The 11,905-nt window shown below is 45.2% G+C and overlaps 2 protein-coding genes across 4 annotated transcripts; one reads left to right on the top strand and one right to left on the bottom strand.

The window, feature by feature from the left end:
• The first annotated feature begins 124 nt into the window (after nt 1-124).
• casp (Fas associated factor casp) lies at nt 125-3,740 on the top strand. 2 transcript variants are annotated; one of them, XM_017154771.3, is made up of 13 exons: nt 125-408; nt 570-638; nt 732-972; nt 1,047-1,175; nt 1,241-1,430; nt 1,486-1,687; nt 1,750-1,960; nt 2,020-2,165; nt 2,229-2,383; nt 2,432-2,577; nt 2,636-2,910; nt 2,972-3,091; nt 3,146-3,740. In XM_017154771.3, the coding sequence occupies exons 1-13, from the start codon at nt 370-372 to the stop codon at nt 3,302-3,304; spliced, it is 2,082 nt and encodes a 693-aa protein (XP_017010260.2). In that variant the 5' UTR covers nt 125-369; the 3' UTR covers nt 3,305-3,740. The 2 variants fall into 2 exon arrangements, with proteins under 2 accessions (XP_017010260.2, XP_017010259.2); XM_017154770.3 differs by having other exon boundaries at nt 126-408; nt 1,032-1,175.
• On the bottom strand, nt 3,687-11,294 carry LOC108066305 (putative ferric-chelate reductase 1 homolog). Of its 2 annotated transcripts, XM_070212600.1 has the most exons (8): nt 11,152-11,294; nt 6,518-7,019; nt 6,130-6,461; nt 5,644-5,795; nt 4,960-5,584; nt 4,788-4,900; nt 4,434-4,589; nt 3,687-4,025 (listed from the first exon to the last, which is right to left on the bottom strand). In XM_070212600.1, the coding sequence occupies exons 2-8, from the start codon at nt 6,991-6,993 to the stop codon at nt 3,906-3,908; spliced, it is 1,974 nt and encodes a 657-aa protein (XP_070068701.1). In that variant the 5' UTR covers nt 6,994-7,019; nt 11,152-11,294; the 3' UTR covers nt 3,687-3,905. The 2 variants fall into 2 exon arrangements, with proteins under 2 accessions (XP_070068701.1, XP_017010264.2); XM_017154775.3 differs by lacking the exon at nt 11,152-11,294 and having other exon boundaries at nt 4,434-4,562.
• Between the last annotated feature and the right edge of the window lie 611 nt (nt 11,295-11,905).

Genomic DNA, 11,905 nt, shown 5'->3' with positions numbered 1-11,905 from the left:
TTCCCGCCTTTTAGTTTGAATTTAACATGGTTGCAAACGGTTAACAGAACTCAATGTAACTGAAAAAACCGGTTAAAACCAAACATCCCATAAACGAGTCTGCTTTTTGTTGTCAAAACAAAACAATTTTTTATAAACACAAACAAAAAATTAAAAAAATAAATAACAAAAATTAACAGAATAAAATTAATTGAAAGTGCCGTTAGCCGTTAACAGTGGTCGCGTTACTTTGCTTCAATCGCCCGGAGTCGGCTGGCCACACTGTGACTTGCCAGAAAATTTTTTCTTTGTGTAATTTTTTGTAGTGAAAATCGTTCGAGTTTGCAGCGCAGTTAATCGGCCAATAAAAGAGAAGCACAAGCGTTTCCAATGTCGGAGAACAAGGAAGACACCCTGGCCAGTTTTCAGGTAATCCCCTCCAGCGTTCGCCAGTCGAAACTCCTTGAATTTCGCTGCGCACATTGCGATGCGTGTGCGTTTTTGACGTGTGTGGGTGACTTTGGCAGATAGTTTCAATATCGAGCTACTATAACTATTTCGTATTGTATCCTCTTTATGCTAATCCACAGAACATCACGGGCATCGACGATGTGGGCGAGGCCTTCTCCCACCTGGAGGCCGCCGACTGGAACCTGATGGTGAGTGTGCAGGTCCTTTGTTCGCCTTATTTCCTTGGTTTTCCCCCATCTCCGCACATGCGTGTTGCTAATTGCGTTGTTGTTCCCTCGCAGGAGGCCCTGAGTCGGGTGATGCCGCACGAGGATGCTCCTCTGGCCAGTCCCCATCCCATCCAACAGCCGGAGCCTCCGGCGAGGCATCCAGTGGAGAGCACCAATGGCTTCCGTCCGCCTGGCTACGATGAGCTGCCGGGACCCTCTTCGGGATTTTTCGCTGCCGCCCTGCAGAACCACCATCAGAACCAGAACCAGAACCTAAATCTCAACCAGCCGCACCTCCAGCAGAGATTCCCCAGTGAGTTAACCGTGATTGCGCCGCCTTTTGTGCCTTGACTTGAAACGTATCTACTATAGCGTCACAATTGCTAGCCCAGCTGACGTCCAGCATCAACCTGGACCCCGCATCCAGCCAGAACAACAACCAGAACGTGATCGCCTTCAACATCCATTTCAACCAGCAGCTCTACCAGATTCGCCTGCCTTCGGAGGCCACTGTTGGTGAGGATTTCAGCTATATTTCGAAGCTAGAACCCCCTACTTACCTGTAACTCCCCCTTTTCTAGAGCAACTCAAACGCAAGATCTTCGACAAGACCAGTGTGCCGGTGTGCAGGCAGGCCATCAACGGCTGGCCGCCCTCCAAGGCCAGCGATGCCCAGCAGCCGGGCACGCGTATCTGCAACCTGGATCTCGCCCCGGAGAACGAGCTGATCCTGGTGGACCTCACCGACGACGGTTTCATGGACACCGAGCAGTAAGCTGACTTCCTAACTCTTACAAAAACTCCCTAACTCTTTCAACTCTTGCAGAGATGAAGTGACGCAGCGGGTGGACAAGACCTTCACCATCCACATACAGTTCGAGTCCGACAGCCCGCTCACTCTCAGCTTTCCAGGACGGACAACAATGCAGGACCTGAAGATGAACGTGTGCGACATCAAGAGCATACCAGTACGCCACCAGGAGTGGACCGGCTGGCCCAATGGTTGTGACAATGAAACCACTCTAGCTGTAGGTTTAAATAAGACTATTTAAAGATAATTATTAGCTAAACATGGCTGCAATTCTTTCAGCAATCTGGTATTGAGCTCTCGCACAGATTCGCCGTACGCAGCACAGCCCGTGCGGCTCAGACGAATTCCAACAGCCAGCACAACGCATTCGACGTGGTGACCGTGGACAGCGAGAGCTCGGCGGATGAGTTCGAGGATGCTACGGATTTCAACAATGCCGAGTACATCTTCACCGACTCGCCACCCGCTCAGCCACTCAACAGACATTTAAGTAGGCATTTATACTCTCATATTCAACATGCAGTGGGTAAAGATTTGCTGTTTTTCCAGTACCAAACAACACGGATGACGAGACGAGTGGCTCCACGCAGTTTGTTGAGAACTACAAGGCTCGGTATGGCGAGCCGTGTCCAGACTTTTTTGTGGGCAGCCTGGAAGGCGCCAAGCAGCTGGCCTGCCTCAGATCCGCCAAGGAGGTAACTATCGGTATATTCCTCCAGTAATTTTATTCATACCATCGTTCTCTGTTTTACTATCAGCGTAAGCTACTGGCCATTTACTTGCATCACGGCAAGAGTATTCTCATCAACGTTTTTTGTGATCAACTTATGAAACACGAGAGCATCATCCAAACCTTCAAAGAGAAGTTCGTTCTGTATGGCTGGGATATGACCTACGAGAGCAACAAGGACATGTGAGTTGAGATTGTTACTTTATTGATAATCTAAAATGTGTTTCGCAGGTTTCTCTCCTCGCTGACTGCTTGTATTAGCAGCAACGCCTCCCTGACGGCCAGGAACATTAAGCTGGACAAGCTGCCGGCTATTATGCTGGTCGGTAAGAGCCGCCAGTTGGGCAGCAATTGCGAGGTTTTATCTGTGATTCATGGTATGATTAATGGCAATCATAAATGTACCATTTTCACTAAAACTAAACTATCTTACAGGCAACATTGGTCTGGATGACTTGCTTACGAGGCTAATTGAAACCAGCGAGATGTTCGAGGAGCAGCTGCAGGTGGAAATCAGGCAGGAGGACGAACGAGCGGCCCGTGACCAGGTGAAGGCAGAGCAGGACATGGCCTATCAGGAGACCTTGGAGGCCGACATGGCCAAGGATGCGGCCAAACGGCAAAAGGAGGCTGCCCAGTTGGCCGAGCGTAAGCGGATGGAGTCGGAGAGGGCCGAGGAAGATGCCAGACGCGAGTCTATTAGATTAGTTGTGAGTTAAGACGGCCTTTTAATGGCAGAACAAGTTAGTAATAGATTTCCACCCCCCACAGGCTCAACAATCCCTACCTCAGGAGCCGTCCGAACTGGAGGCGGGCACCTCTAAGATCCGTGTGCGCAAGCCCACCGGTGATTTTCTGGAGCGCCGCTTCTTTACCAGCAACAACCTGCAGGTAGGTCTTAATAAATAGCATTTCCAACTAAGATCTAAACACTGTTTTCACCAGGATCTGCTCAACTTTGTGACGGCCAATGGTTTCCTCATCGAGGAGTACAAACTGATCAGCAGCTGGCCACGTCGCGATCTCACGGCCATCGAGAGCAGCCAAACACTGGAGACGCTCAAGCTCTATCCGCAGGAAACGGTCATCCTGGAGGAGCGATGATTCCGCTCGTTACTTTAAGGCAGTTTCGTTCGATTGGGTTTAGTTAAAGCATTAATATTTGAAAATTTGTAGAGTTACCTATAATTTACGTACTTTAATTTAGCGGAGCAAGCGAAAAGATTACAAAAGCATACACACCACATAAAAACATACAAACATACATATATACCTATACCTATATCTAAAGATAATGATAATGTCTAGCTGCAGAGTTAAGAGTAAAGGTTTTATACAACTAAATACTAAACATAGGAGATCCCACGCAATCCGATCGAGCAGCGCGCCCTTCAGCACCATAGATACTACTACACTACTGGTAAACAAAAAACATATATGCATATGAAAAACAAAGAGCAGAGCAGCAAAGAAACAAACTACTGCATTTATGTTGGCTTGTTTTATTTTATTAATAATAAATTATATAACATGTACTGAACGCTCCGCCCTTGGTTACGCTTGCGCCTAATTACACTTAACAACAGGGAAAAAGAAGAGGGGTGGTGGGCAGGGCAGAGCCGTGGGCGGAAGGGCTTAAACAATGAGCACACAAAACTGATACGAGTATTGGGAGGAGGAGGGGGCAGGGCTGCAGGACATTCGCCTAGGACTTGCCCAGGAATTGTTCGATGGGCGCCAGCACCACCAGCAGGATCAGCACCACCACAAAGAGAACCAGCACCACGCCGTAGACTCCAAGCAGTCCCTTTCGCATGGCACCATACTGAAAGGGGGTAATTTCAGGATAATAAAGATAATTAATTGTGATAAATAAGTTAAATAATTGCGTTGCAAAAGTGTAAAATTTGTAAGTTTGCCAGACAAGAATTGTGAAAGTCCTTTTTTCAAAAATCATTGCAAGATAAGAAAAGTAGATCAACAAAATCTATACGCGACTTCTTAAGCCTCGATCGATTTTTAGTATTTTTGTAGTATTTAAAGCCTCTATTTTAAACCATTATTTCTACACAAGTACAACAGATTTGGATGCATTGGCTGGGGTGTTGTACGCCTTGAAAACTATTTTGTATAGAAATTGTTGTTGGAACTGCCTTACACTTTTACACTTTACAACGTTTGCAACGCAATTGAATACCCTAAATATAAGAGATAATCCCCTAGCAATACTCACTGGGGCATCCATCTTCCGCTCCATGCTCATGCCATTTCGCATGGCGTGCTGCTGATGATGCGACATATCCCCCATTTGGAAGGTGTTCGCCCGCTGGCTGAGATGGCGTTCCGAGGCCATGCCCGTGATCTGCCAATGATTCAAGCACAAGCCAATCTGGACATTAACGAACGTAGCCAACAGTTCTTATAGATATGATGGGATGAATTAGTATCGAATGAATGATGTTTTAGGGACTCAACTAGAACCACTGTACAGGCAGGCGATGCAGGGTCTACTCTTTGTACATTTCGGGGTCTCATGATAAAGGGGAAAACCAACCCAGCCCAACCCCCAAAGATCAAAATAACTTACGGAGAATATCAGATGGACCAGGACATGCACTACCACGAAGCTGACCAGGATCCAGTCCATCCACTCTGGCAACTCGGCCTTGGGCAGTTTGACAGAGAAGAAGATGGTGACAACTACAGGGGAAAAAAAGTAATTACATATCGGAAATGGTGACCCCGACCTCCCAACTCACTTCCCAGGATGTGGGCCAGGTTGCCGCCCAGCCAGTGACCCCAGTTGAAGTACGGCCTCTTCTTGTCATTGGGTCCCGGTCGGAACAGGGCTCCAATGGGCTGGAGGAAGCACAGGATCACCGTGATCAGACCTATGATCGAGTGGGCATGCCACACCGCCCGCTTCAGTTCCACCCAGATGAGCACGTAGGCGGCCACGGTGAGCGACCAGGTGGTGACCATCAGGAGGCGATGCCAGGCGAACCACTGATCCTTGCCGCAGCTCTGGCTGCCCACCCAAGTCTGCTTGAAGTAGCGGGCGAAGATGATGCCCAGCGAGGTGGTTCCAATCCAGGCGGCGATCATGAAGGCTCCGTGGAGCTGCACCAACAGCCTGCTGGATCCGCCCAAGTCCTGCACCTCCGCCAGATTGATGGCCTGAGCCGAGGGCAGGCGTCCGATGTCGTGGTAGCCCACGCTGTTCTCCTTGAGCGTACTGCCCGAAGCCACCAGCAGGTGGTACATGCCATTGCGGAGGTCAAAGGTGCGTCCGTTGGCCGCAGTGGTCACCGCATCCCTTTGCACCCGGCAGTAGATCACTCCATCCACTATCGAGGCGTCCAACAGGCGGGCGGAGTTCTGACTCTGTAATAATGAAATTTCCAATTAAATTAGGGATAGGGTTTCAGAAAGTCCCAACTTACCACACTTGATCTCACAGCTGCATAGGGTGCGAGCGATGTCAGGGAGGAATACAGGTTGACTCTTCCGTTCTCTGGAACGCACTCGGTGCTCAGGTCGTCACCCATTTTGGCATCATCGGAAAGACCCACGGCCACATAGGCGGCATTGGTTCCTGGAAAACAGATCACAATTCTTAGAACAATTGAAAATTTCAAGGCGAAATTTTCTCTAATGATAAAAATGTTCTTGAAATTAAGAAAAAATAGTATTGAGATGGCTTCTCAAGATGAAAAGTTCTTGAGAATACTTAGAGCAATTAAAAATAAAAATGTTCTTGAAATTGAGACAAAAAGGTGCTTTCTCAAGATGAAGAATTCTTGAGAAGGTGACTCACCCTTGCCGCACTGAATTTCAAGGTAAAATTTTGTCTATTGATAAAAAAGTTCTTGAAATTGAGAAAAAAGTAGCTTTCTCAAGATGAAGAATTTTTTTCAAAGGTGACTCACCCTTGCCGGACTGAATCTCGAACTCGAAGACATCCCCCCTCACGGTGACCGCGGAGACGGAGGTACAGGTCTTGGAGGCCACGCATCCGTCGGGGAAACCAAAGCAGTTCTTGCTCTGTCCGCAGCCATTGTAGATGGGATCGGCGACCACGGCGGCCACATTATTGGGTGCCACATAGCTGGGCGGAACATAGGGAGCCCGAGTGGTCCCCAAACCTGCAGGAGGAGCCTGGGTGGGCAGTGGTGGACCCGAAACATCCCGGCGAACTATCTGAACGGGCTGAGAGGGCACACCCACCCAGAATTCATTGTAGCTCTGGGCAATCGTGGCACTGAGGGGTATAAAAATTAGAAGGTATGATCATGGGACCCTCATAGATTGACTCACTTGAAGACCACCTGGCCGAGGAAGTCCACCGGAGACTGCCACTCCAGGAGAACCTGCTGCTTGGGCCCAGCATTGCTGTGAGTGGCCGAGTTATTCACGGAGCTCTCGCAGTTCATCAGCTTGATGGTTCCATCGCGGGCGGGTGAAAACTGACCCACGATCTGATGGGGCGGATTGCGGTTGCGAGCCTGGATCATGTAGCCACCGAAGCTCAGACCCGCCGGGACTCCCGTGAGATCCACACGAAGCGTCTGACCCTGGCCGAGGGTGGAGGAGGAGGTCTCCACGCTGAAGGGCGAGACGCTGTTCTGGGGCAGCACACTGCCGCCGGAGTGGAACGGCAGCATGGTGTCGCACACGGTCTCTGGAGCACCTTGTGGCAAGCTCTGGGAGGGATCCGGCCAGGTGGTTAGCGCCAAGAGCAACGCCATCGTCACCATCGTCAGCCAACTCCGCATCGTCAGCGGCCGCGTCATCGTGGATTCGTGGATTCGTGGAGCACCTGTGGAGCAGACAATACCCCGGTTACTATCGAATGCGAATTGAGTGATCAGAAGCGAACCGTGTCCCGGCTTCCGTTCCCCTTTCCCCTTCTGAGACCCTCACCCTCGACATTTCCATCTTCTGTCGTCTGTTTAATTACCATGGCATAAATAATTGCTCCCCCGCTTATCGGGGGCACGTTTCCAGCGAACCCGCAAACAATGAATTGCGAATGTATCTGTGCATCTACATATTTGATAACGATCAGAGTGTCTATATCTGATGAATAGGTGTGTACTTCAAATACCCTGGGTGGTTCTCTATTTGATAGTACTCCATTCACTTATTTTATTAAGTGGTTTTTTTAAAGTAATGCAGGCATTACTACTATTAGAACGTATAGAATCTTGGTAAATATGTAAGTATTTCTTATAAGTAGGAATAGATTAAAAAGGTTACCAAGGTCAATTTATTTATTCGGTATATTATAATGTATACAAATAAATCAAGGTGCATATCGTCTTAAAATTTCAATTTCCTGAAAGTATTCCATTCTACGAACTCAGCACCTCATATACTTAATGCACACTGCACTCATTTAATTACGAATGCTGCCGATACAGGTCGAGATTGTGTTTCCCCGATATGTCTATATTTATAGGAGGACGTATCGTTTAACACCGTTTAGCTTTCAGTGCGCTGGCCACTCAGTGCTTATCACTCTGGGAATATCATGGGTCGTCAGGCTTCGCTGCGTATGCGTAGTATTCCTAATAACTCATATGCCTATAAATCAAGCCATAATGGCTAGTTAAACTAATTACCCTAGCGGGCTATAAATTAGCGCTTAATTTTTATTTCACTTAAGCTAATCGCTTCGTTTTGTTATGGGGATTTTCGGGTTTAATGGGTGCTACCACTTTCCACTCGCCCCCGAATTTGTTTATATTCGCAGGTTAAGAAAACATTAACGAGGTCAGTTCCCTCGTGAGTCAGAAGATGACTTTTGCTTTCGTCGCGATCGCTGAATCCAAGCCAAGATCAAGATCAATGAGGAAGTGAGTGGGCAGAATACATTATGTGCCTGGGACTTTCCCATGTGCGGTGGGAATACAGACGGCTGTGATTCATCGACAACCTCACGGGTTTTATCTGTATCTCCAGTCTGTCTCCCGTTTACACTGTATTTCCAACGCTCCGTGTCAAGAATTCGAATTGAACTTGAATTTGAAAGCGTTTACGATTAACCTTGGATGTGTTTTTATAGCCCATGTAGGTATGTGGTTTTTAATACATTTGCCTTTCTTTGAAATGCCAGCCAAATGTTAATTAAAGCGCGGCTTGAGTCATTGTTTAAGCCTTATTTTGGCAGTTTTTGGTCTTTCAAGAACCGCACAATGGGTGTTCACATTTGGTTAGACCTTGAAAGTCAAAGTTATTGATTGTGAGTGATTTATCTGAAAAGCATTCACCCAAACCTTCGCTGGGGTATCTATATATACATATCTATTCGGTGGGCACCTACCTACATATGTAGGTATCTCTGGTAGCTCGCACTCTGTAGAAGGCAAAGTGAAAACCGAAAATTTCTCCGTCTGCCGTGGCAACAACAGTAACCATAAATGCTTTCCATTAAATTCTTGGCACATTAATAAGTGTTTCGCGGCATATAGCCATTGGCCCCCATATAACCACGACTCTGAAACTTTTGGGATCGGCTTTTGTTTTTGAACGTGAGACAAAACTGATTAAGTTAGCGACTTTTCCAGCAACAACAATGCGCCATTATTATGTGGGCCCGAAACACTTGACTCTAACATGCTCATTGTGAGGGGTATTTATACATGGCATATCGTATATAGCCTGCATATATCCACTGCACACATAGAGCTTGTCTCATGCCCTTGTTAAAAAGCCAGTTTTAAAACTCGTACAAAAAATAATCGCAATTTGAATGCTGTCGGTGTGTGTCTACACGAAATATCCACTCGTACTTATGCATATACTATAGTATTCGTATTTGACAGCCCAACTCTAATTGCTTCGATCAATGCGAAAGGTATGTAGATCGCTGTCGAGGGGTAAACGACTTGGTATAATTTGCTTTCTTGAGTTGGCGACCACTTGAGGTTGTTTTGGAGCAGATTGCTGAATCACCCACGTCATAAACTTGCGTAAAGTTCTCATAATTATTGGCAACTGCCTGTAAGTTGATAAGATTGCACTTGACTTTGGTTAGTCCGAGTTTATAGACCAATCAGTCCAAGGAATAGGCCTATATCTGTGGGTTTTTTCGCCTTATCATCCATTAAGCGTGTTGGTTTGAATATTTCTGGGTAACTCTGTAGCACACGCCAACAACAATTGGCTTTTGACCCCAGAAAAAAGAGTTCACAGGGGTTGGCCTTTGGGGTTGGGGTTTGGTCAAGGTGGTCGAACAATTTCCTTGCATTTCAGCAATCTTGGCCGGACATCGCGTGCCAGAACCTGTGTAAACTGGGTTAACAACTAGCCTGTGGTGCGCAGTTCCAAGTAACCAAGTATTAGACCCTTCCACCCATAAAGAAAACCAGCCAAAGGAACCATTAAATTTGGGGTTGGTGCTACGTTTCCCTGACGGTTCTATGCATACGGAAAAAGATTGATCAACATTTGCCCATAAAAAACTGATTGGCATGTGTCAGAGGGTCCTAAATTAATGTTTAATCTGGCAATAGTCTACAGGTAGTAAAGTTCTTTTTATAGATCGTTAGTTTTTGATTACCTTTTTTGCTAGATACTATTAATTAAACAAATTGAAATGAAACATAACCCAAGTAATCAGGGATTGCTCACAATATTTTGAAGAATATTTATAAATATTTAGCATGTATGTATATTATGTGTCATACGGAATTACCAGTTTTGAAAGTCATAATATCTTCTTAAACATGTTAATTTAAATATACCTATATTAAATGTAATATAGAATTCAAAACCAGTATACAATTCGCATTATATGTACATATTAACAATAAGAGAAATTACTAAGAAAATTTTTTGTATTTATTTCACTTTAATCGCTAAAATATATTATGCAAATGTTCGATTAATTTTCAATTCTATAAAATTGCTGTAAAGTAAGCTGACTCTAAGTTATGTGCAAATTAATTGTTTGAGATCCGAACAGGTGTTCTCTGTAAAACCTCGTAGAATGCGTAAACTGTGCCACTGGCCGAGAAAAAGGCCTTAACGACTCGAATATTGATTCGTGGTATGCACATAAAACCTCCATTAGATGACATCATAAATGGCAGAGATCGAGGAAATCGTTGTCACGTCGAAAAACTGTACCAATTGTCGTCATTAATAATAAGTATTCGAGTGACAAAGCGAAGTGAGCAGGTTCATTCGTAGAAAGTGACTGTCAACGATGATTTATCAGCCATCGCGTTGCGTAAGCCACTGAACTCGTGGCCGCGAGTGTGCCAATTCCTATAAAGGGACCAGGGCACGTCCCGAAACCGAGATATAACCCCCGAATAGTTCGTTTCTTGCTTCGTTTTCACTGTTTTTCCGCCACGACTTGTTTACATCACATCGGTGGCTTTGCGCAGGCGCGACGCTTGACATCACTCACTACTTTATTGTTACTTTGGTTCGCTGCTTAATTAATTAACCACTGCCATTGTACTAGAAGACTTGCATTGCGTCTTGCCATTGAAATGTGTGTGCGAAAAAAAAAATAAATCTATGCAAGTTTCGGATGAATGGGGGCTGGGGGCACCGACGAGGGTGGGGTACTGTGATCTCAGCATCATTAAAAATACTGAAACCGGTTCCACTGTACATGCGACACAGTTCAACTTGATGGAATGAAAAACAAAAACACAGCAGCAACTTTGGAATTTTTATGGACTGATTAGGGGATCAGCCTCAAGTTTTGATACTCCATTGACATTGCCCATAACACCTGGATAGTCTTTAGCCGAACTTAGGGCTCCGCTTCAGGTTGAACTTCACTTTCGGTGGGCATGTTGCATGTTGTGAGCAACATTGCATTGCATGTGGCACTTATTGCCTCGTGGACGCAGGCACACCTACGCCCAGTAGAACTCCGTCGCCATTCATTGCGAATAACTCAAAACCCGTTTGACAAAGCACGCACTAACCTAAAATCGCTGTCAACAATATTCGAAAATCACTCCGAGCTGCGTAAGCTCTTTATTCTCGTCCAATTCAACCGCTTGGATTTAGCAAACCGAACTCAACGAATTGCCGCCAACGACTGAAAAAGTCGGCGGAGAGCGCTGAAAAAGAGCTGGAAAAAATAATACAAATGTTTCAGTCATGTATCGATAGTAAAGCCAGCACAGCGATGGTTCAAACCGCAAACTACTGAGCTTTTCAGGCCTAAAAGGGAAACTTGTTTTTAATAATTTCAATACAGTTCGACGGGACACTTTTGAAAAGGCCCTAGTGTGCTCTACCTTTTTATTAATGCTTTAAGATTAAGGCTTTACATAGCTTTTATAAAGGAAAAAAACCTTAGTCGTTAAAAAACAAATCGTAAGTGATAATGTTTTCGGAGAGACTTTAGTGACCTGTACTTCAAAATTACAAGCCCTTTTTTCTTTAAAGATATGTGCTACGTATTATTATTTACGGCTTAAAATGGCTTTTAAAATTTCGAAAACTAAATTTGCAATATCAACGTCATTGTGCAATCGTTGGTTTAGCTTCCAATCCTCTTAAAAATTACAAAAGCAATTTTGAAATTAAAAACTGCTTTCTATATCTTTTCCAAAACCTATTAACAACAAAGAATGCCACAATTTATTTATTTTATAGATTTTTTTTGTTGGCTCCACCATAATAAAATGTTAAGGTAAACAAGTTAAATTGAGTTAATTGACGGACAAATTT

Source organism: Drosophila takahashii, chromosome 2R, assembly GCF_030179915.1.
Source record: "Drosophila takahashii strain IR98-3 E-12201 chromosome 2R, DtakHiC1v2, whole genome shotgun sequence".
NCBI lineage: Eukaryota > Metazoa > Arthropoda > Insecta > Diptera > Drosophilidae > Drosophila > Drosophila takahashii.
This window is presented reverse-complemented; position numbering and strand designations above follow the sequence as displayed.

What these genes read in the sequence shown, in the direction of transcription:
- casp (XM_017154770.3), top strand. Translation starts at nt 370, where the DNA reads ATGTCGGAGAACAAGGAAGACACCCTGGCCAGTTTTCAG. An exon ending in CCGCCGACTGGAACCTGATG is followed by an intron (nt 639 to 731) that starts GTGAGTGTGCAG and finishes GTTCCCTCGCAG; the next exon opens with GAGGCCCTGAGTCGGGTGAT. An exon ending in TTACCAGCAACAACCTGCAG is followed by an intron (nt 3,092 to 3,145) that starts GTAGGTCTTAAT and finishes TGTTTTCACCAG; the next exon opens with GATCTGCTCAACTTTGTGAC.
- LOC108066305 (XM_070212600.1), bottom strand. Translation starts at nt 6,993, where the DNA reads ATGACGCGGCCGCTGACGATGCGGAGTTGGCTGACGATGGTGACGATG. An exon ending in CTCGGCCAGGTGGTCTTCAA is followed by an intron (nt 6,462 to 6,517) that starts GTGAGTCAATCT and finishes TATACCCCTCAG; the next exon opens with TGCCACGATTGCCCAGAGCT. An exon ending in CGAGATTCAGTCCGGCAAGG is followed by an intron (nt 5,796 to 6,129) that starts GTGAGTCACCTT and finishes TCTGTTTTCCAG; the next exon opens with GAACCAATGCCGCCTATGTG.